A 24,512-nucleotide genomic window follows, 5' to 3' on the forward strand; every position below is an offset into this window, starting at 1 on the left:
ATGATACTATATGTGGAAAACCCAAAAGACTCCACTCCAAATCTGCTTGAACTTGTACAGGAATTCAGTCAAGTGTCAGAATATAAAATCAATGCAGAGAAATCAGTTGCATTTCTCTACACCAACAACAAGACAGAAGAAAGAGAAATTAAGGAGTCAATCCCATTTACAATTGCACCCAAAACCATAAGATACCTAGGAATAAACCTAACCAAAGAGGCAAAGAACCTATACGCAGAAAACTATAAAGTACTCATGAAAGACATTGAGGAAGACACAAGAAAATGGAAAAATGTTCTATGCTCATAGATTGGAAGAACAAATGTTGTGAAGATGTCTATGCTATCCAAAGCAACCTACAAATTTAATGCAATCCCTATCAAAATCCCATCCATTTTTTTCAAAGAAATGGAACAAATAATCCTAAAATTTATATGGCACCAGAAAAGACCTCAAATAGCCAAAAGAATATTGAAAAAAAAAGCCAAAGTTGGTGGCATCACAATTCCGGACTTCAAGCTCTATTACAAAGCTATCATCATCAAGACAGTATGGGACTGGCATAAAAACAGACAAATAGATCAATGGAACAGAAGAGAGAGCCCAGAAATAGACCCTCAACTCTATGGTCAACTAATCTTCGACAAAGCAGGAAGGAATGTCCAATGGAAAAAAGATAGCCTCTTTAACAAATAGTGTTGGGAAAATTGGACAGCCACAGGCAGAAAAATGAAATTGGACCATTTCCTTACACCACACATGAAAATAGACTCAAAATGGATGAAGGACCTCAATGTGAGAAAAGGAATCCATCAAAATCCTTGAGGAGAACACAGGCAGCAACCTCTTCGACCTCAGCCACAGCAACGTCTTCCTAGGAACATCGCCAAAGGAAGGGAAGGAAGGGCAAAAATGAATTTTTGGGGGGCGCCTGGGTGGCTCAGTGGGTTGGGCCGCTGCCTTCGGCTCAGGTCATGATCTCAGGGTCCTGGGATCGAGTCCCACGTCCAGCTCTCTGCTTGGCAGGGAGCCTGCTTCCCCCTCTCTCTGCCTGCCTCTCTGCCTACTTGTGATCTTTCTCTCTGTCAAATAAATAAATAAAATCTTTAAAGAAAAAAAAAAGAATTTTTGGGACTTCATCAAGATCAAAAGCTTTTGCACAGTAAAGGAAACAGTCATCAAAACCAAAAGACAACTGGCAGAATGGGAAAAGATATTTGTAAATGACATATCAGATAAAGGGCTATATCCAAAATCTATAAGGAGCTTAGCAAACTCAACAACCAAAGAACAAATAATCTGATCAAGAAATGGGCAGAAGACATGAACAGACATTTCTGCAAAGAAGACATCCAGATGGCCAATGGACACATGAAAAAGTGTTTCACATCACTTGGCATCAAGGAAATACAAATCAAAACCACAATGATTTACCACTTCACACCAGTCAAATGGCTAAAATTAGTAAGTCAGGAAATGACAGATGCTGGCGGGGATGTGGAGAAAGGGGAACCCTCCTACACTGTTGGTGGGAATGCAAGCTGGTGCAACCACTCTGGAAAACAGCATGGAGGTTCCTCAAAAAGTTGAAAATAGAGCTACCTTACAACCCAGAAATTGCACTACTGGGTATTTACCCTAAAGATACAAATGTAGTGATCTGAAGGGGCATGTGCACCTGAATGTTTATAGCAGCAACATCCACAATAGCCAAACTGTGGAAAAAACCTAGATGTCCATTACCAGATGAATGGATAAAGAAGATGTGGTGTGTGTGTGTGTATACACACACACACACATATATACACAATGGAATACTATGCAGCCAGCAAAAGAAATGAAATCTTGCCATTTGTGATGACGTGGATGGAACTAGAGGGTATTATGCTTAGCGAAATAAGTCAATCAGAGAAAGACAACTGTCATATGATGTCCCTGATATGAGGAAGTGGAGATGCAATATGGGGGGTTCAGGGGGTAGGAAAAGAATAAATGAAACAAGATAGGATCGGGAGGTAGACAAACCATAAGAGACTCTTACTGTCACAAAACAAACTGACGGTGACTGGGGGGAGAGGGTCAGGGAAAGAGTGTTGGGGTTATGGACATTAGGGAGGGTATGTAATATGTTGAGTGCTGTGAAGTGTGTAAACCTGGTGATTCACAGACCTGTACCCCTTTTGGCTGCTGTCCAAGTAGATTGCACTCCACTCCTGCTGCACAGCTATTGTGTTTTTTATCTTCATCCTGTGACCGCTTTTGCTTCTTTCCAAGATTGTATTTCTCATTTCCTTGATCTCATGACTTCCCATGTCTTATTTCCTCCTTTTGGTAGAGCCTAGTCTCTACAAGGTTTCTACACACACAAGGTAGAAATTGGGGGCTAATAATACATTATATGTTTATAAAAAAAAAATTAGATGGGGCGCCTGGGTGGCTCAGTGGGTTAAAGCCCCTGCCTTCAGCTCAGGTCATGATCCCAGAGTCCTGGGATCGAGTCCCGCATCGGGCTCTCTGCTCAGCAGGAAGTCTGCTTCTCCGTCTCTCTCTGCCTGCCTCTCTACCTACTTGTGATCTCTGTCTGTCAAATAAATAAATAAAATCTTAAAAAAAAATTAGAAGACAGAATTCTGCAAATTTCCCAGAATGTTGACATAAACACCAAGGCACTGAAAATAGTAAGAAAAATAAGGAATTTAGAAGATTCATTAGGGAATTCTAATATCCAAACAAGAGAATTTGAACAAGAAGAAAGAGAACACATGAAGAAATTATCAAATATAGCACATGAGGATATAATCAAATATACTACTAAAAAATTCCCAAAACAAATGATATGACTTTCTAAACTGAAATATTCCATGGAATGTCCTGCACAGTAATTGAAAAGTGACTCACACCAAAGTCACTGTAGGATGTTAGCATATTAGGAGTCTTTGGAACACTGTGTATGACCCTAATTCCCAGACTTCACATGTGGCATTCCCTCTGCCTAGAATAGTCTCCCTCAGATAAATCAGTGGCTCCCTACATCTTCTAAGTTTTGCTTATTATTGTCTTTTCTTTAAGGTCTTCGCTGAAATCAGGAATCACTGAATTCCTGATTTGTGAAATCACAAATCAGGAAAGAGAGTAGAATAAACAGCTTTATTCTAATTAAAATTCTATGTGCCCAGAGCACTCCTTACATACTACATTCTTTAATTTTCCTCCAGAGCACATAGGTCTATTCAGTGCTTTATATATTTATTATTTCTATCTCCCTTTTCCGTTTTTCTGCACTCACTACAATGTCAGCTCCACTGGGATGGAGATGATTGCATGGTTTTTTACTCCCGGTATATGGAACAGTGTCTGGCCCACAGCTGGCGGTAAATACATGTTTGCTATGAGAAAAAATGATGAAGAGATATGTCTGAAAGTTTTCAGAAGGAAAGGGTTGGGACTGAAAATGACACATCACTTTCAACTATAACATTAAAAACTGAAACCTGGTTGAAAAATAAATCAGGAATGAGAGTAGAATAAACACATTTACATTTACTGATAGACATGGGCCCCCAATTTCTACCTTGTGTGTGTAGAAACCTTGTAGAGACTAGGCTCTACCAAAAGGAGGAAATAAGACATGAGAAGTCATGAGATCAAGGAAATGAGAAATACAATCTTGGAAAGAAGCAAAAGCGGTCACAGGATGAAGATAAAAAACACAATAGCTGTGCAGCAGGAGTGGAGTGCAATCTACTTGGACAGCAGCCAAAAGACAGAGGAGTCTACCACACATTTCTCTAAAATAAGAAGGAAAAAAAAAAAAAAACCTGATCTATTGCCCCATGTATCTAATGTTTTTTAAATCAAGACTTTGTTATTACATATGGTAGATAGTTCAGAGATAAATTAGTAATAGCCATTGACATAAAACTGAGCAAATTTAAGACTTAGGCAATTTCTAACTCCAGGAGGAAAGAGCTGTATAAGAAAGAAAACATAATCATAAGGTAATCATAGCACCTATGAAGCTCCAATGAAAAAACAATTTACATGTCACAATGATATAAATTCTGGGTATTGACTTAACAACACAATAAAATATAAATCTTTATGGAATGACAAAATATAAGTGACAATTTGTGAAGGCAGAATAATATGTATAATACAATCACATTTTATGTTTACATTTTATACAAAAGTTTATGATTTGATGTAAATGTTTAGAAACTTATCTAAAAAGATAAGGACCAAATTGTATATACTTTTACTTATTGTTTTCTACTTCTGTGATCTTTAATTTTTGTTGTTTTTTTGTTTGTTTGGGTTTTTTGTTTATTTATTTTAGAGAGAGTGGGTGGGGGAGGGACAGAGACAAAGGGAGAGAGAGTCTTATGTAAACTCCATGTTGACTGTCGAACCTGACATGGGGCTTGATCTTATGACCCTGCGATCACGAGCTGAGCCAAAACCAAAAGTCAGGTGCGTAACCAATTGTACTACCCAGACCCCCATTTTAAATTTTTTTTTAAAGATTTTATTTATTTATTTGACAGAGAGATCACAAGTAGGCAGAGAGGCAGGCAGAGAGAGAGAGAGGGAGGAAGCAGGCTCCCCACTAAGCAAAGAGCCCAAGGTGGGGCTCGATCCCAGGACCCTGGGATCATGACCCGAGCCGAAGGCAGAGGCTTTAACCCACTGAGCCACCCAGGTGCCCCTTCATTTTTAATTTTTGATATAAATAAATATTCACGGATACCTGTGAGACTCAATTGGTTAAATGTCTGCCTTTGGCTCAGATCATGATCTCAGGGTCCTGAGATTGAGTCCTGTTGCAGGCTTCCTGCTCAGTAGGGAGTCTGCTCTTTCTTCTTCCTCTGCCCCTCCTCCCTGCTTGTGCTCTCTCTCTCTTTCTCAAATAAATAAGTAAAATTAAAAAAAAATCTTTTTTTTTTTTTTAAAGATTTTATTTATTTATTTATTTGACAGAGAGAAATCACAAGCAGATGGAGAGGCAGGCAGAGAGAGAGAGAGAGGGAAGCAGGCTCCCTGCTGAGCAGAGAGCCCGATGTGGGACTCGATCCCAGGACCCTGAAATTATGACCTGAGCCGAAGGCAGCGGCCGAACCCACTGAGCCACCCAGGCACCCAAAAAAAAATTCTTAAACAAAAAAATAAACAAGTATTCAAGCATTCCCTTTAGTAATTAAATTTTATGTGAAATACAAATTCAAAACACAATTTTAATTTTTACATAGTAGTCCACTCTGTATATATCATAATTTAGTCATTTTTTTCATTGTATGTTTAGAATGCTTCCAGTATTTTTCTATTTTAAACATCCTCATGCATAAATCTTGAAATTCACTTGATTATTTTTCTAGAATACATGCCAGATGGAATTGTTGATAGAAAATTCCCATTTTAAAGCTTTTGATAAATAATCCAAACTGAACATCAAAAGACTAAAATACTCTATATCCTCACAAGGATTGTTTGACAGTATTTATTTTCTCACATCTTGTCAACAGAGGGTAGTAACATTCTTTTATCATATTTGACAACCTTAAAAAAAAACTCTCCAAGTTTGTGTTTAGTTGATTATTAGTGATGTAGACCATGTGTTCATGTGTTTCAAGGCACTGACAATCTTTTGAAAGCACCCTTTCTCACACTTTCTCTCATTGTCACTGGTACAGTGGGTCTGATCATCTCTCGTGGGTCTTAGCCTCATATCTGATCACAGAGCTAAGCTCTCTCCTTCTGTACCATCCCTTAAACTGCTTCTAGGTTTATTTTGCTAAATCACAAATCTGATCGTTTCATTTCCTTGCTTAGAAGCCCTTGAAGACTAGCAATTTTCTACAGAATAACATCTAAAATTTTTAAAGGGGCACACCACATCAGCATTTATATGAGCTCAAATATTTTCTAAATTATAAAAAGGGTTTTTCATGACAACATTTTTTCAGTAATTACAAATAACTTGGGACTCGGCGGGGGGGTGGTTTCCCATCTTGTTTACTACAACATTTACCTTTCTCTATTTAATAAGTGATTAAGGAGTGACATCACCAAGATGGTAATTAAAGTTGTTCCTGATTTTCCTCCCCTTTACAAGAAGAACAGTTAGTAACTATTTAAAAACAAGATACCACAAAGAGGATCCTGGAAAATGGGAGTGAGGATGAAGCACCCTGCACACCTCAGAGACCAAGCCGACCACATTAGAAGAGGAAGAGAAGCAGCTACACCTTGACTATATGCCCCTCCCCCAGTCCAGTGTAGCACCACGTGGAGAGATCTCCCCTGAGCCTCTGGTTCCTCCAAGGGGGAAGGAGAACCTGGGAGGGACAACCAGCACCCACAGCATTACTGGTCACTCATGAGATCCCCAAATCTGGCCCTGCAGGTACTGCAGGGGAATGTGCGGGGTCAGCTACTGGGAATGTGGGAGGGGCTTGCAACAACCAGCACATAAGTCTTGGCGGACCCAGTTGAAACACCCAAAACTAGAGGCTTTGATCATTTATAGAACGAGCTCAGGGGTATAATGTGGCCAGGGAACTCTGTGGGGTGCAAGTCTCCCTGATGTGCATCCTCAAAATGCAGAATTTTGCTGGTCCTAGACATGGTTTGCCCAATTCAGGCAGGGAACTGAGTCACATCCTCACTGTTTGTACAGAGTGTCTCCAGGCTCCAACCGACCACAGGGAATGGCCACAACTCCCTGACACTGTACACATGGCCCAGTGATGCTTGAGCAGAGGTGCGTGGCCAGAGTGGATAGCCCTCAGATCAGGACATACAGGCAGAGGGATTAATTCATAGCCAAGACTGAGGATGCTCCCTGCTCTTCTCATTGGGAAAGCTTGTTCAAGAAATTTAGAGTTGCCTGAAGTAAGCCCTTCCCTGCCCACCCAGGGAAGGGAGCTGAGACACAATTCTACTGCTAGAAGAAAACAGGAAGAAAGCTTCTTGACACGGCTTTTGGCAATGATTTCTTTGATATGACACCAAAAATACACGCAGCAAAATAAATGAATAAACAAATATGTAAGTAAATAAGTAAGTGGGACTAAATGACACTAAAGTACTTTTGCACAGCAAAAGAAACCATCAACAAAGTGAATAGACAACCTATGGAATGGTAAAAAATATTTGCAAACCATATATCTGATAAAAGGTTAATATCCAAAATATATAAAGAACTGATACAACTCAATAGCAAAAGAATCCAAATAACTCAATTTAAAAGTGCACCAATGGGCACCGTAGTGGCTCTGTTGGTTGGTTGTCTGCCTTCAGCTCAGGTTATGATCTCTGGGTTGTGGGATCAAGTCCCACGTCAGGTTTCTTGCCCAGCAGGGAGCCTGCTTCTCTTTCTCTCCCTCTGCCCCTCCCCTACTCATTCTCTTTCTTTCTCTCTCTCTCTCTAATAAATAAATTAAAAAAATAATGCACCAAGGACCTGACTAGACCTTTTTCCAAAGAACGTATGCAAAAGTCTCAACATCCTTAGATAGTAGGGAAATGTAGATTAAAACCACAGTGAGATACCATCTTATGCCTGTTAAAATGTCCATCATCAGAAAGACAAGAGGTAACAAATGCTGGTGTGGATGTAGAGAAAAGCAAACCTTTGTACACAGTTGGCGGAATTGTAAATTGTTATAGCCACTAAGGAAAACAGTGTGGAGGATCCTTAAAAAGTTAAAAATAACACTACCATATGACCCAGCAATGCCAGGTCAGGAACACTATATACAAAAACACAAAATCAAAAGATAACTGCACTCCCAAGATCATAGAAGTATTATTTATAATAGTCAAGACACAGATACAACTTAAATATCCATGGACATTGCATAATGGAATATTATTTTGGCACAAAAAAGAGAAAATCCTACCACTTCTGATGTGGATGAAACTTGAAGGTATTACACTAAGTGAAATAAGTCAGAAAAAGACAAATATTGTATGATCTCACTTATATGTTAAATCTGGAAGCTAGAAAGATAGAAGAAAGGAAGGAAGTTAAGAAAGATCAGAGTTGCAGTTACCAGATGTGGAACAGGGCGAGAGGAGATTGGAGGAAGATGGTCAAGAGGTATAAAAGTTATAAGATAAATAGGTACTAGAGATGTAATGTACATGATAACTATAGCTAACGCTGCTATACAATACATAGAAAAGCTGTTAATAGGGGCATCTTGGTGGCTCAGCGGGTTAAAGACTCTGCCTTCAACTCAGGTCATGATCCCAGGGTCCTGGGATTGAGCCCTGCATGGGGGGGGGGGGTCTCTGCTCAGCAGGGAGCCTGCTTCCGGCCTCTCAGCCTACTTGTGATCTCTGTCAAATAAATAAATAAAATCTTAAAAAAGAAGAAAGAAAGAAAAACTGCTAAAAGAGTAAATACTAGGAGTTCTCATCATAAAGAGAAATTTTTTCCTCTTGCAATCATTTCACAATATATGTAAATCAAACCGTCATGCTATATACCATAAATTTACATATTAATATATGTCAATTATTTCTCAATAAGACTGGAAAAAAGGAAGTAATTAATCAATGGTGGATGAATATACTAACGTAGGTGAGGGGGCATGGTCAATTACAGGACCTTATTCTGTTACTCATTCTTTTTAAAACATATTTATAAAATCATTACTATTGGGGTGCCTGGGTGGCTCTACCTTTAATTGTCTGCCTTTGGCTCAAATCATGATCCCAGGGTCCTTGGGGTCCTTGGGGTCCTTGGATTGAGCCCCACGTCGGGCTCCCTGTTCAGTGAGAAGCCTGTTTCTCCCTCTCTCACTCCTTCTACTTGTGCTCTCTCTCTCACTGTGTCTCTTTCAGTCAAATAAATAAAATCTTAAAAAAAATCATTACTAGGTGCCAGGCACAGCTCTACATTTGAAGGAGACAGAGGTACGTGGCCAATAGAACCAACAGTCCTCTGTTCATCTCTTTGTGGAATTAATGGCAGGGAAGAGGGGAGAGGGTTAAAAAATTCAAAAGGAGAAAAAAATTGTTTTTACAGAGTAATAAGCAATGGTGTGCTGATATACCAACACTCTGGAAAAATGAAACAAAACCCAACAAGCACTGTTTGTAGTGCCTGGAGATTTCCCATCACACACCATGGCTGATTTCAAGCTACTAAGCTTTAAGGACCACCTCACAGACTTCTTATATGTGCAACAAGTGGCTCTGGAGAACCAGCCTAAGTCCAGCCCGACCACCACCGAGTGCCGACAAGGTATTAAGACTTGGAGAACTGACAACTGGCCACTTGAGGTAGGGCACCAAGGAGAGATCCCTCAGAGAAGGGGACACTGAGATACCAACAAACACAGGAGAAGAACCAGGAAGTTGAGGGTCAGATGGAAGAGCACTGCAGAGAGATATATGCCAAATGCCTTAAGGCAGGAAAGTACTTGGCACGCCTAGGATACAGAAAGAGCCAGAATATAGATTTTTAATTTATGTTTCTGTCAAGAGACAACCTTAACATCAAAAAGCCTCTTAGCCAGGGTAAGAGCAGCGTTTTAGCAACACTGACTGATGAGTCGGAACCTAAGATCAGCTCTGGGTCTTTTGTAATTTTTTTGCTGATGGAGTTTCCAGTTGCTGCTGGCTGATTTCCAGAGGGTGGGCAGTGGGGATGGTGAGGAATATATAGACCAGAAACCTGGGTTTATAGAATGCAAAATATAAATGGAAGTAAATAGTATTTAATTTTACCAACAAATATGTTTCTGAGAATTTCCATTCTAGTTGGTTGAGTTTATATTTCTTCAATCTTGCCAGTCCTACAAATTAACCAGACCTTGAAGTTTTGTGGATACATTAAGAGGGCTAGTAACTTAAACATACTATGCTGAAATATATTATCAGGCCAATTTGGGCAGTATCTGGAGAAAATAGAAATCTTATTGTAGGAACAAAGCAAGATATAATTGGACTGAATTTCTCTAGCAGTTTTGGGTGTTTTTTCCTCTTGGAGACAAGATAGCAAGGATGACTCTCTTCTTTTATTTTATCCTGTGCAGGTAGAGCTGGGGAGAATCCAAAACAATATTTTAAGAATGAATCAGTTGGAGTTCACATTCAGGTTTGACAAGTGAACAGCTCCTCCTGAGTGAAAATAAATCCAATTGTGAAGCAAACGAAGATTAGGAGGATTAAATGTCACATGTGGAGGATCTAAAGTAGATTTGTTTTTTATTATTGAAGATATTTTTATGGGTTATTTGTATGGGGATCAGGCTCCTTTGTTTTTTTTTTCTAAATTGAGATGGGCCAGGATGTCTCTGGGGCAGGAGAGATTTTTGCTGCATGTGAAGACATGTGGTTTTCATTTCCATATTACACACTTGCAGCTCACCATCTTGAGAAAGGAATTATGACTTGTAGATAGTCTCACAAGGAATTAGTTGTTATTAACATGTTAGTTATATTAATAGTTACACCACTGTCTTCCTGCAAGTGAGTGTAATTTGTATATATATATTCAAATTGTTTAGTGGCAATGTTCAATATTTACATGGAATTATAAGAAGTTCAAAGCAATAGTGAACACAACTGAGTTATTTCCAAAAATGTGAGTTCTATGAGAGTTGGGTTGTCAAAGCTAGAAACTAAATTTTCCCCTTGTTGAATAAATAATAAAAAATCAGCTTTTTTACTGATGAACTATCCTTCTCTACCAATAATACCAAGAAATATCTTAATTTTTGATCAAATTATAAAAAAATAATATAAGATGCCCAATGGGATTAATGAAAAGCTATGAATCTCAGACTATTTTACTTTATTCTTTAAAATTATGTATTGACTTACTTCTCTAGACTTACAATATATCTCTGAATAATAATAATCTTTATAATAAAATAACACATGATACTGCTATTTAGATATAAGACAATATAAAAGCTTTAGAAATCACTTACTAAACTGAAAGATCCTAAATAATTATAAGAATTCAGATTCCCCTGTTTCCAGCTCTCTGCTGTTCTATTAATGAATGACAGAATTAATTTCATGTGAATTTAGATTCATTTCAGAGTATACCCAAAAGACCTTCTTGTTGGAAGTTCAACAGAAGAGGCCAGATATTTTGTCTGAATCCACATGGAAAATAAAATTATAGAAGCTATTCATATTACTCAGGCCAAAAAATACTCTCAGCCAAATCCTCACCACTATCATTATAATCATCCTCACAATCAAGAGGAGCCCTTACTGAAGCAAGAAGCAAATAGACATATTTAGCTTTGGAATTTAAAAAAAAAAAAAAAGAGAGAGACTTGCATGTTTTACTTTAGTGCATACTTCCTTTTTCTGTACATAAAATTCAGTTTCATTTAAAAGGGAAATTGTAAACTCAGCTTCATTTAAAATTCAAGTTATTGTCAAAATTTTGGGCTAAAAGAAATCTTCAGATAAAAGTGTTTCAACATTACCCAAGAAAGCAGTCTTCTAAGGTCTACCACAAATTTAATTATTCCATTGTTTTCCAAAGTGGGCAGCTTGGACAAAATTCTGCACAATGTTAATAGATTTTGATCAAAGAGAATTTGGAAAATGCTGTTAAATCCGCTTACCATGAGACTTCAGCTCTTTGAATATCCAGATATAAATTGTCAATCTATTCATTAAATACGCAGGAGCATATGTTGAAATACAGCCACGAAATGCGAGGGCATCCAGGCAGAGGGAAGATTATGAGCCAAGATGAGCAGGTGGGAAAGCATAAGGCATCTTTTGAGAAACTGTAGGGAAATTGTGGAGTTGCAGGAGATAAATCTGGAAATGGAAGGAAGAGCCAGACTATGGACGTTTTGAATTGACAGACTAAGTAGCTCAGACTTTTGAAAAAGTCAATCATCACACATTGAATGTGGTACTTTAGGAAGATTAATTCAGCCATTAAGTGGATAGCCTGGTTTGGAGGAAGGGAAAATACTGGAGGTGGGGAGTCCAGTTCAAAGGTCCTAGCAGATTCAACAGTGAGATTAATCATGAATGGTGAAAAGAGATTGCAAAATGAAGAATGAGAGCAAGATCTATTGCAAAAGAAGAATGAGAGAAATGAAATACAGTTTCAAAGGTTTTTAAAGACCTGTACCCCTGGGGATAAAAATATATGTTTATAAAAAATAAAAAATTAAAAAAAAAAAAAAATTCCAGCTCACTTGTCTTCTCTTCTTTCTTAAATCAGTTTTGTAGGTTTTCTTGGTATCTTAGGTATGTAATTTCTAGAACACTTAAATCAATGTATTTTAAAGATGGGTTGACAGGTCTGTCTCCCCAGTTAGAATGCAGGCTCCCGGAAGAGACCAAATTGGCCCATTTTTCCCAAGTAGCACAACAGCACATATATGAAACTCAATCCCTGTTTGGAGGAACATACCAAGGAATATTAAAATGCTGGTAAACCTACAGAAAAAGCAAGCAAACAAGCAAGCAAGCAAGCAGGCAGGCAGGCACAGATAAAATAAAAGAATTGAGGAAGGTGGTTTTTTCAATACATTGAAAGTCAATGGAAATAAGACTGAAGAAATTAATAAAAAGGGAAAGTGATCAGGCAGAATTTCAGAGTATAAGGGAGCCTATGGCACATCGGTCAGATGTGGAGAATTCATCCCTTTATAGTCCAAATACTTTCGACAGTTTGAAAAGATGCCCTGTGCTCTTCAATTCTTGTGTTTCCACATGAAGGATGCCATCCTATCCTATCCCATCCAACGACTTAAGCATGTTTATGTACAGATCACCTGTAGCTCTCCCATGAGAACCTTCTCTGGTTATTTATATCCTATATCTACATATATGGAGAATTTGTATTGATGTGGCCTAAGACCACCTACATAAAATCCTCTGGGAGTGATTCTAATAGGGAATTATAGGGATTTCTCTTTATAGATATAGTTCATCTAATAGATGACAAGAAGATGATAGAATTAGAATCATCATTTTACAACTCCAAATGAAGTAAGGGATTTAAACAAATGATCATCTATGACTACAGAAACCATTAGTGGAAAAATGTAAGTGATGTACTTGATGGGTGGATCACACTGGTAGCATCTAAACCCATTTCCCAAACTTACAGTCCTAAAAATAGAGACAACTAGACATCATATGCCTCTTTATGGAAGGATACAAAATGCCTTGTGATATATTTTTGCCAAGGAAAAAAATATGAACTGGAATTTGTTCAGATCTCTCTGTGTAACAATCAGTTTAAAAGAAATATAGAATACAGAGAAAATGAAAAAAGACAACACCGGTTTACATTCAGCAAAACCCAGTTTTTTCAGCAGATAAATTGCAAGAGGTCAAATGTAAAGAGGGACTAGAAAACCTATAGTTTAAATATATATTAAAAGAAACTTAAAGACGTATCAACCAAAAGTGTGGATGTTTTTGGAGCCTGATTTTAAGAAACCCAAATTTAAAAATCATTTATGAGACAACTCAAGAAACACAATCACCAACTGATATGAAGATACTACTGTTACTTTTTAGGTCTGATAGCGGATATGTTGTGTAAGCACCATTGTCCATCTTGAAACAAGTTTAGGCAAAATAACATGACGTCTGGAATTTACTTCAAAATAATACATGGTGGTGGGGGGGTGCAGGGTGGGGGCAGAAAAGAGATCGGAGTTGGAGTTGGATCATAGCCTCATACTTCAGTTTTAAACATCCTTGGAAAATTCCATGTTGTATGACTTTAAAATGCAAGTTCTTGGGCCCCCACAGAACTATTGAATTACAATTCCCAAATGAGATTCTGGGCATCTGTGTTATTAAGTTCCAAAGTGATTATGATCCACAGTAAGAGTTAGGAATCACAGTCCTAAAACAGTTTATCCCATGTCCTTGCGCTTGTCTGTGAAATATGACAATTACAGATACACGCTATGTCTTTAAAGATAGAAACCAATTTCTTGCATCTCTCAAGGCCAAATATTTTGGATGCAGTCATAAATACTGGCAATGTTCGTCAAAATATTTATTGTTGTTTACTCTGAATATATATTTTAGGTCTAGATTATATAAAACTTACCCACACATTCCAAGATATTAGGTCCGTTCAGCATCAGGAGTGTGCACCTCCTCATAGCTGTTAGCAATAATCCTCTGACCAGGTGGGATTTCTGTCTTAGGGGTATTTAACACTCCCAATTCATAAGTGGCCAATATCTCCACACCTCATGCAACAAGGTTAAAAATCTAACAGGATAAGATTAACAGCCTCCTCTTTCATGGAGAGTTGGAAATAGAGAATATTAGCAGCCATGTATAAAATATCTAAACTGATTATGTATATATATAATCTCTTTAGAAGAAGGAATGAAGCATTGCTATCTGAATTACCTCTCAACTTAGCCTCTCTGAAATTTTGTTCATTTGTTCATTTGTTCATTTGCAGTGGTTCATCTATAAAGTAACCATTCTGACTCTCTTAAAACAGTATGCTTAATTACTTTTCCCACAGTCCTTGGATTCCCTAAACCTCAGAAGTTTTGAAAGAGTCCTGTAATCGATTCTGCTCAGTGTTCTGGTTCTGCCACTGACTACTAAGTTGGTTTTAAATAGGACACTCTTTTCCCTGGGTTCAGTTTTCCCCATATGTATAATTCTCAAATAAGTATCAGTCTACTTTTAGATCATCTTTAAATTCACCTACAGGTTTATGATACTTCTAGGAAAAAATATTTCACCTAACCTTTAAACTGAAAACAACCTTTCAAGAAAAATAATAAATAAATAAATAAATAAATAAATAAATAGTTTCACCTCTGTATCTTAGAAGACAGTAAATAAGGCCAAATATGTACATTCTATTCTGCAGGTAGAAATCTAGGAATGGGAAGGATTTCCCCCACTTTGGCTTACCTGCTTATGAGCGTGATCGTAAGAATTAATATGATTGTCAAACTCCTGGTGCTTGTGATACTGCTTGTCACATAATTCACAGTAAAAGTTTGCCTTTACATCTTCCAAGGCTTTTGCTGTAGACTTCTCCTTTTCTGGAAAATCCTTTAAAGAAGGCAAACAGGTTGGTTATATTTCTCTCTAATAGCATAACCAGATCTCATATTCATCAAGTTGTTATTTAATTTTTCTGTGACTAAAAGAATACAGTGAGGCTCATCAGTGTTTGGAAATTCATGGCACTCTGGAAATAACTTTTAGTTCAGCCTTATTCCTAACTTACCAACAAACACATAATGAATTCTCTCAAAGAAGCAGAACACTGGGGCATCTGCATACCTCAGTTGCTGATGCGACTGCTGTTTTGGGCTCAGGTCATGATCTCATGAGTCATGGGATCGAGCCCCAGGTTTGGGCTCCCCATTCAGGGACAGTGTGCTTGAAAATTCTCTCCTTCTGCCACTCTCCCAACTTGCATGCTTGTACACTCTCCCCACCTCTCTCTCAAATAAATAAATAAATCTTAAAAAAAAAAAAAAGACAAAAAACCCAAAAAACCCCACAACTGCAGTTTGATCATTCTCTTTCATCCCATCCATTTTCAGGTTGTGGTTCTGCTGACTCACCACCATTTCCTCTGCCAGTCCAATAACCAATCTCAAACACAAGCTGCCACTATATCCTTGGAACACCTATTACTATGAGGTCTCTTTACTGTAATATTTAGTAGTGACATTGACTACATTATTTTATATCCTTCCTCTACTGCTTCATGTATTTTAGCCTCACTGAAATTTTCAGTGTTGGGACTTGCTACTCTCAGCACACAAAGTCTATTCCCCCTAGTTAAATTAGTGAGCTCTTACTTCTTTGCCAACACCAGCTCTTTATTCCCTCTGGAACGCTTTCCCATGATTTTACCAGGAAGACGAAACTTCCTTAAGCTTTTTGCTTGTTACCAAATACATCTATGACCATTCATAAACATTTCTTCTTCTAATAATACCCCACATATTTCTGTATTCCGCACAATGCCGTCTTCAGCCAACTGATCTATCTACTGCATACAGTCTCCATGGGTGACCCTCATTCACACTACAGCTAGGTTCTTATTTATCTGTGGACTCTAACTCCAGGATAAGCTTCTTCTATAAGCTTCAGTTCATGCTAAATGCTGCCAATGGGTTTACCACATATTTTTCAAAACTATTACCCTTACAATTATGACTATGCTCTATCTCAAAGAGAGTTTTGGCCACATCATTCCTCTGCTTAAACTCCTCCTAAGCAGGAGAGAATATAATCACGGGTATTATAATAGCACTGTATGGTGGCAGATAGCAGCTATACTTGTGGTGAGCACATATATAGAGATGTTGAATCGCTATGTTGTACACCTGAAACTAACCTAACATTGGGAGTCAGTTATACTTCAATAAAAAAAAATAATAATATAATCCTCTTGAATTCTCTCATTGCTTATAGAATAATAGTGATGAACTACTAAGCATAAACTATGTATCAGGTATTAAGTATGTGATGAACTGTTTCATTTATTATTTCATTTATTCATTTGTTATATTTTATTTATTATTCATTTATTCCTCACATGAAACTTATAAAATAAGTTCTTTCTTTAAAAAACTTATGAGTTCTTTAAAAAGAGTTCTTTTTTAATTTAACAAGTTACAGATCTACTAATCAGCACTTAGAATCACACAGTTGTGGTCACTGAGTTAATAGGAGAGGGAATTTGAACTCAAATAACCTATGCCTAGCTCCCTTGTTAAGAAATAGCTGTGCTTTACCATCTGCCTTAAGGTCAGTCCTCCTGATGCACTATACAAACTCCCTCCTACCTCATCACTGTCATATTGTATCAATCCATGCTCCCATATTATCTCCTCTACTTCTATCACTAGACATGTTTCATGATATTAACTCATCTGTTTTCATATCTATAGATCCTCTGAGGGCAGGAATTGTTTTATCCATTTTTGTGCCCACAATGTCAAAATACTGTCGAGCACAGAGTTACCTATATATATTACAAATATGTATTACAAAAATTAATGGTTAATAGTAGCTCACATGTTCCTGTCTCCCATCATTCTGCAAGTTCTCCATTATCCCCATACCTAAATATAAGAATGACTGGCACATAGAAGATATTAAGTAAATATGCATAAAAAATGAATGGACAAAATAAAGGATAGATTTTAGCTCTGTTTCTCTAAAATGACTAACCCTCTACAGAAAGAAATCAGGCCATAAACTTAAATGTCAGGGCCACTGCAGACCAGATAAGAAAGCAAGCACAGGGAAGAGGGGCAGATTATCACAGGGCTGGGTGAAATGATGCAGCAATTAATTTGGACATGGGAACATGAAGTTCAAGCCCAAATATAAGATGCTAACACACATGGCATCAAGGCAGAAAGGACATGAGTACCATTAGCAAACAACAAAACTATACCAAACATCTACATTCTATCTAAGAGAATTAAAGCAGGAATTTGGTAATATTATTGGCTGATGGTAGAATAGAAAACTACTGACAGGATATAATCAGTAATGAGAATGTGGGATTCAATATAAGGACAAAAACCACAGTTGCTCAAATCTGAAATAATGGCTTGTCAATGTCGTCACTTAAGAGTTGAGGCAGAAGTACAACATCAAGATGGAGCTAAAGCTTTGGAACTACAAGCTTACAATCAGGGGAAAATATTGGTTCTCTTCCCATCTTACTCACTAGGCATTTTTTTAACATGTCCTTTACATATTGTGTGCAATTTCAAAGACTGGATTGGAACTCGGGACTACTCGTCTTAACCCATAGTTTTTCTTTATTATAACACTAGAATAACAGCCTTAGAAAAGCGACCACGTGCCTTGGACATTGAGCACCTGTGCCTCAAGGTTCAAAAGTGCCTCAGCTTCATTAACTGGAGGTGGGGTGGCAATTAAGAATTCAGTGTGTCTAAAAATATACTTTCATATTATTACAGATTATGTAGAGGATTTTATAACAACAGCTCACTGACCAGGGGTGAGGCTCTTTCAGTTACTCTTGGTATCTTCATTTAAACAGCATTTATCTCGAAAACACCCTTTAATTATGACATTAAATGAATTTCAGTATAAAATTTTGTAATTATAATGGAGTTCTACCAACTTCTTTGCCATCTCCCGTGAATGTTCACATTTTACAGTCATCAGACTAAATTATATACCCCATTTCTTACTTCATTTTTCTTGCCAGGAAATGGTGCTGCTATTTCCATTTTCCTTCCTTCTAAGGGATTAATGATATTCCCCAGGATATATTCTAGTCCCCTTATTAAGAGAGGAGGAATACACACATGGGATATAAACGCCATTAGCAAAGCATACATACAGAATTCACAATCCAGTGTGTCTATCAAATCCAGAAGTTAAAAGCATAAATTTAATAGCAGGTGACTGGGGGTCAGAAATGGGGTAGCTGAGACCTGAGAAGAGAGAGAATATAAGCTACAAGTTGGGTAGGGCTAAGAGGAATCAAAGAGGAAAGAAAGAAAGAAAAAAAAAAGCTTCCTTAAGCATCTTTGGCAAAATTGAAAACTGAGGTTGGAGCTACAGTTGATTTTCTCTAAATGAACCATGACCCAGTGGGCCAGAATATCACCCAGTGTGAGGTGGGCCTGTTCTCAAGTGTGAAGTTGGAGCTGAGTTGGTCTGTATATACCAGAAGGCTGGAAGGTAAGGGCTCAGTCTAGTAGACTAGTAAGGATGGTATCACATAGTCTAAGTCTACCATTTAGAAGAGGCAATTTATGTTTAGTAATTTTGTGAGTTCTATCAAATCAAGCAATGGTAAAGCAGGGCACACTTTCCACTGTGTCATGCTGTTTCAACCATCCATCTAACCATATACTCATCCAACTAACCATTAAGTACTGATACATTCAAGAATTGCTAAAAATAGAACTACCTTACAATCTAGTAATCACACAACTTGGTATTTATCCCCAAAATATGGAAGTACTAATTCAAAAGGATATATGCACCCCTATGATTATTGCAGCATTATCTACAATAGCCAAAATATGGAAGCAGCCCAGGTGTCCATCAGCAGATGAGGATAAAGAAGAAGTGGTACATATATACAATGGAATATTACTTGGCCCTAAAAAATGAAATCTTGACATTTGCAACAACATGGAATGGAGCTAGAGAGAATAATGTTAAGCAAAATAAGTCAGTCAGAGAAAAACAAATGCCATATGATTTCACTCATATGTGGAATTTAAGAAACAAAACAAGTGAACAAAGAAAAAAAGAGAAAGAGAGAGATTCACAAACCAAGAAACAGACTCAAGTACAAACTGATAGTTACCAAAGGAGAGGTGGAGGAGGGATGGGTAAAAGAGGTGAAGGGGATTAAGAGTACACTTATCATGATGAACACTAAGTAACATATAGAATTGTTGAATCACTATATTGTACACCTGAAACTAATATAACATTGAATGTTAACTATACTGGAATTAAAACTAAAAACTTAATAAAAAATAAAAAACTTTTGCACAGCAAAGGAAACAGTCAACAAAACCAAGAGATAACCGACAGAATGGAAAAAGGTATTTGCAAATGATGTATCAAATAAAGGGCTAGTATCCAAAATCTATAAAGAATTTATCAATATCAACACCCAAAGAACAAATAATCTAATCAAGAAATGGGTAGAGAACATGAACAGACATTTCTGAAAAGAAGACATCCAAATGGCCAACAGACACAAGAAAAAGTGCTCAACATCACTCGGCATCAGGGAAATACAAATCAAAACCACAATGAGATACTGCCTTATACCAGTTAGAATGGCTAAAATTAACCAGTCAGGAAATGACAGATGTTGCTGAGGACACAGAGAAAGGTGACCCTCCTACACTGTTGGTAGGAATGCAACCTGGGGCAGCCATTCTGAACAACAGTATGGAGGTTCCTCAGAAAGTTGAAAACAGAGCTACCCTACGACTCAGCAATTGCCCTACTGGGTATTTACCCTAAAGATACATATGTAGTGATCCGAAGGGACTTGTGCACCCCAATGTTTATAGCAGCAATGTCCACAATAGCCAAACTATGGAAAAGAGCCTAGATGTCCATCAACCGATGAATGGATAAAGAGGATGCGATACACACACACACACACACACACACACACACACACACACACACACAATGGCATACTGAGCAAAATCTTGCCATTTGCAATGTGGATGGAACTAGAGGGTATTATGCTGAGTGAAATAAATCAATCAGAGAAAGACAATTATCATATGATCTCTCTGATATGAGGAATTTGAAAGGCAGGGTGGGGGGGTCATGGGGGGAAGGGAGGGAGAAAATGAAATAAGATAGGATCTGGAAGGAGCCAAACCATAAGAGACTCTTAATCTCAAGAAACAAACTGAGGGTTGCTGGGGGATGATGAGGAGGGATAGGGTGACTGGGTGATGGACACTGGGGAGGGGAGGGTATGTGCTATGGTGAGTGCTGTGACTTCTGTAAGCCTGATGATTCACAGACCTGTATCCCTGAAGCATATAATACATCATATGTTAATAAAAAAATTAACTCACTAAATAAATGAATGAAGGTTTGTTATTTAGCAACAAAAAGAGAAACTCTTCTAAATGTCAATTTCTTAAAGGGTCTTGACCTCAGAAATTAACAGTTTAAGAGGGGACAACTGCATGTAAAATGTTAAACAGCTATAAAAGTGCAATACAGTGATAATCACAAACTGCTACGGAGCATTACCTAGTTTGGACTGGTTAAGAATGAGAGAAAAAAGTCAAGGTGTTTTTTTTTTTTTCTCTTTATCACTTAGCATTAGATACATTGTCAGCACTCAGAATACCTTGCCTTTTCCTTAAATGACAGGACACTTGCACTGCTCAAATAACTTGGAAGGCAACTTAAGATGACATTCGCTCCCTGAAATAATTACCCAATCTTTACATATAGAGAGACACAGAATAAATATGAAAGAAGTAAAAATACCTACCTATCCTCGGTCTCAATAAATTTCAAAAAATGAAAAAATGAATAAAATTCACGATAATACACTTGACACACAAGACTTAACATACAGTTCTATCATTGACTTGCTAGTTATTCAAAGTTCTTTTCTCATACTTTCTCTAAAAGAGGGGGTTTTAGAAGCTTATTTAATAGAAAAAAATAGCATTTATAAAGTGAAAGAAAGCTTCATGTTAACTATTCTCAATGATTCATTAAAAGGCTGAAAATGAATTATAAATTGAATATGACAGTTATCTTAACAAGAGTCATCTTTAAGACATTAGGTATTGCCAGTGGGCATTTTATGTTTCAGTTCAGTAAGAATTTTATAGCAATTAGTTATTTTTAATAATTAATATTTTGGGTGCAGGGAGAGAAAAATGTACTTTCTTACACCAAGAATTTTACATTCATGCAAATAACAGGCATGTCTTTAATGTGGCAAGAATGCTGCCTAGAGTAAGGCATTTAATTAGAAATATGGGTGTTCTGCTCCCAAATTGTTTTATTATTGTAATGATGATTACACAGTAACACCCACTGAGCTTTCACTGTAAACCAGAAATCTGCTGAGCACTTCACACTTGTTAACTCCCTTAATCTTCACAATAACCTTATGAAGTATTACCTATTATTATTCCATACAAAGATATGGAAGGCAAGGCACAAGCTTGTCTAGAAACTCGCTCAACATTGAAAGGCAGACACTGGATTAAGAATCAGATTTGCCTGACTTCAGAGCTATTAATCACCACGCTAAAGGCTGCCCCAATTACTTAGCCTTCATCCAGATGCCACAAAATTTCAAGCTGCCACTGTTAACTTTTTGTAGATTTGGGATGATGCAGAGGCCCTAGTTCCCAGAGAGAGTAAGGGGAGCAATTACAATTTAAAAAATCTATTAAGCTCTTGAAGCTGAGAGATAGGCACTAGGAAAATACAAGGTGGTCGTCTTGTTTCGAGTGGTTGTGAATATGTGTCCTGATTATTAAAAAGGAAGAGAGAAAAAAATCAATTGCTGTTCTTTGTATCTCCTTGAGGGTAATACCAGCTCAGAGCTTTGAGGATTGAATTCATATTCTTTGTATGAAAACTCACATTTGACCTTTCACTGTTGTGTGTAAGAGATTGCTTTAAGAATTCTAATATTCCCCAACCTGTTCTATTATAGTGTCCCAAATAAAATCCTGCTTCAAAGAGAATGCTTTCCCACCCCTGATTAAGTGGCAGTGAAACCAGAAAAGTCTTTTTGGTCCCCATTGTCTTCCCGAATCTCTGCCATAGACTGGGTAATGGAAAACTCACTTTAGAGGGCTTCATTCACTTATTTATTTCATTTTTGTGATAGGGAAAAATTATTCCTTGGAGACTGATTAACTTGAATCTCAGCCTCTCTCTTCTAGCAGTTTCAGTTAGTCCAATATAAATTAAGAGGAATAATGAGTGGCTTGCAGGATTGTTGTGAGTATAAAATGAGTTTATTTTTATGGAAACAGTACAGTGCATGGTAAAAGTAGGAACTTGATGTCCAAAGACTCTGTGTGCGTATGTGTGAGTATATGTGTGCATCTGTGCATTACTATACATATGTGACACCACAAAATTGTTTAGAAAACAGTACCATTCTCCCATGAGTCTTCAAAGCAAGTTTAATTTTCTGATGGAAATTTGAGCAAGTGGGAGGAGTGCTTCTCATTCTCACCCCACCATCTCATATGAGCAGTCAATCCCTGCTCATAAATGCAAATTTGGTTGACATAATTAGGATTTTCAGATGTCTTTACCTCATGATAATTGCTTAATTTTTAGACTTTTTTGGAATACCACACACTGTCAAGAGATCCTCATATGTGCTCAGTTAATATTAATATCACTAATATTGATTTTCCTAGAGACACGACTGGCTTCTTTTCTAGAAAGAATGGTCTTTGCATTATATAGCTTCTACCATGGTACTTGTTACATCGAAAAAATCAATAAGGGGCACCTGGGTGGCTCAGTTGTTAAGCGGCTGCCTTCAACTCGGGTCATGATCCCAGGGTCCTGGGATAGAGCCCTGCATCAGGCTCCCTGCTCAGCAAGAAGCCTGCTTCTCCCTCTCCTGCTCCCCCTGCTTGTGTTCCCTCTCTTGCTGTCTCTGTCAAATAAATTAAAAAAAAAATCTCAATAAATACTTGTTGAATAAGTAAAATGAATGAATTAAGAAGCGGAGAATGCTATTCCCACTACATAATAGATAGCGTGGCCTGCCCAAGCAATGTACGTCTATCATGAATTAAACTGTTGAGAACATAGTAGAATAAGCAGATAAGTTTGATCCTAAACACATGAAACTTGAAGATTTTGGAACTTTTTAAAAAAATGTAGATACTGAGGTCTAAGGAGCTTATTAAAGAACTACCCTAAACAAGGAAGGGGCGCTCTGCACACAGATTCACAAAAAGAGCTACAGATTCTTGACTTGTAGTACTCTCCCCATTTTGCCATCATCCACTCTCCTCATTACAGCTCATTAAGAATCAAGTGTTGGTTTCCCAGACTTGAAATGGAACATGACCAAAGTTATACCTTTCCATCAATGCCCAGGGAGGTGTGATGCCAGCCACTTCCTAGATTGGAAAGAGAGCTTCCCCCCTCTTTTTAACAATTCATTGAAGGTGCTCAGATTAGAAAATAAATACAACTACCTTAAATATATGAACTTGCCTCTGGGTAGCATGGTTTGGAGACAATGTGGCATCATTTCTAATTTGGACAGAAATGACAAATTTCTGACTTACTGGCAAGATGGCAGAGCGATGATTGCGTTTCTGCTCATGAAGTAATAATTAAATACTTAAAGTTTGCTTGTATAACTGCTTATTTTGGAAAAGCTTCCTAATTGGCTGCATTTGAACAGAGACTATTTTTGAAAAACACATGTATTTCCACTAGAACCACTGTTCATCAGCATTCTACACCACCACCACCGTCTTCCTCAGCATAAATTAGTATACAGTTCTTCCACCAGAAAAACAATTTAGAAAGAGAATAAGGCAGTTCCAGATGCACCCTGAGATAATCATAACAGTAGCTTTTGCTTTTTTGCTTCATTGCTTACGTGTGCTTGTCTGCCATGGAGGCAAAAAGGGGCAGGTATAATTTTCAGATTGCTTATTGATCGGATAGAAATGCTACAATGCACATGTTTTAAAGGTCATGAATTGGTTCATGGAAATTTGTAACAACCAATGAAACAGCAAAATGCACATAAACTGATGAACCTTGCTGGGTCCAGTGTAATACGAGCTCATCAAGGTTCAAGGACCACCAATCTCTAGTGGAGAACATTCCAGCCCTCATCAATAAAACCAAACAGTACACTAGGGTTGGAGAGAAAAAGGATGCATGAAAAGATATGTAAATTAACCCAGGGTCAGGGAAGTGGTCGAATCCATTAAATAGCAGTTCTTGGCCTACTAACACCCATTAGTGAAAACATGAGTGACTAAATATAG

General features: G+C 37.6%; 1 protein-coding gene across 1 annotated transcript in view; it reads right to left on the reverse strand.

The window, feature by feature from the left end:
• ZNF804B (zinc finger protein 804B) overlaps nucleotides 1–24,512 on the reverse strand; it is a 512,984-nt gene that overhangs the window by 90,864 nt on the left and 397,608 nt on the right. The window contains exon 2 of the mRNA XM_059395757.1: nucleotides 14,902–15,045. Coding sequence (XP_059251740.1) covers nucleotides 14,902–15,045 — 144 coding nt within the window. The remainder of the gene's footprint in view (nucleotides 1–14,901; nucleotides 15,046–24,512) is intronic.

The sequence above is a fragment of the Mustela nigripes genome, chromosome 4 (genome assembly GCF_022355385.1).
Source record: "Mustela nigripes isolate SB6536 chromosome 4, MUSNIG.SB6536, whole genome shotgun sequence".
NCBI classification, from domain to species: Eukaryota; Metazoa; Chordata; class Mammalia; order Carnivora; family Mustelidae; genus Mustela; species Mustela nigripes.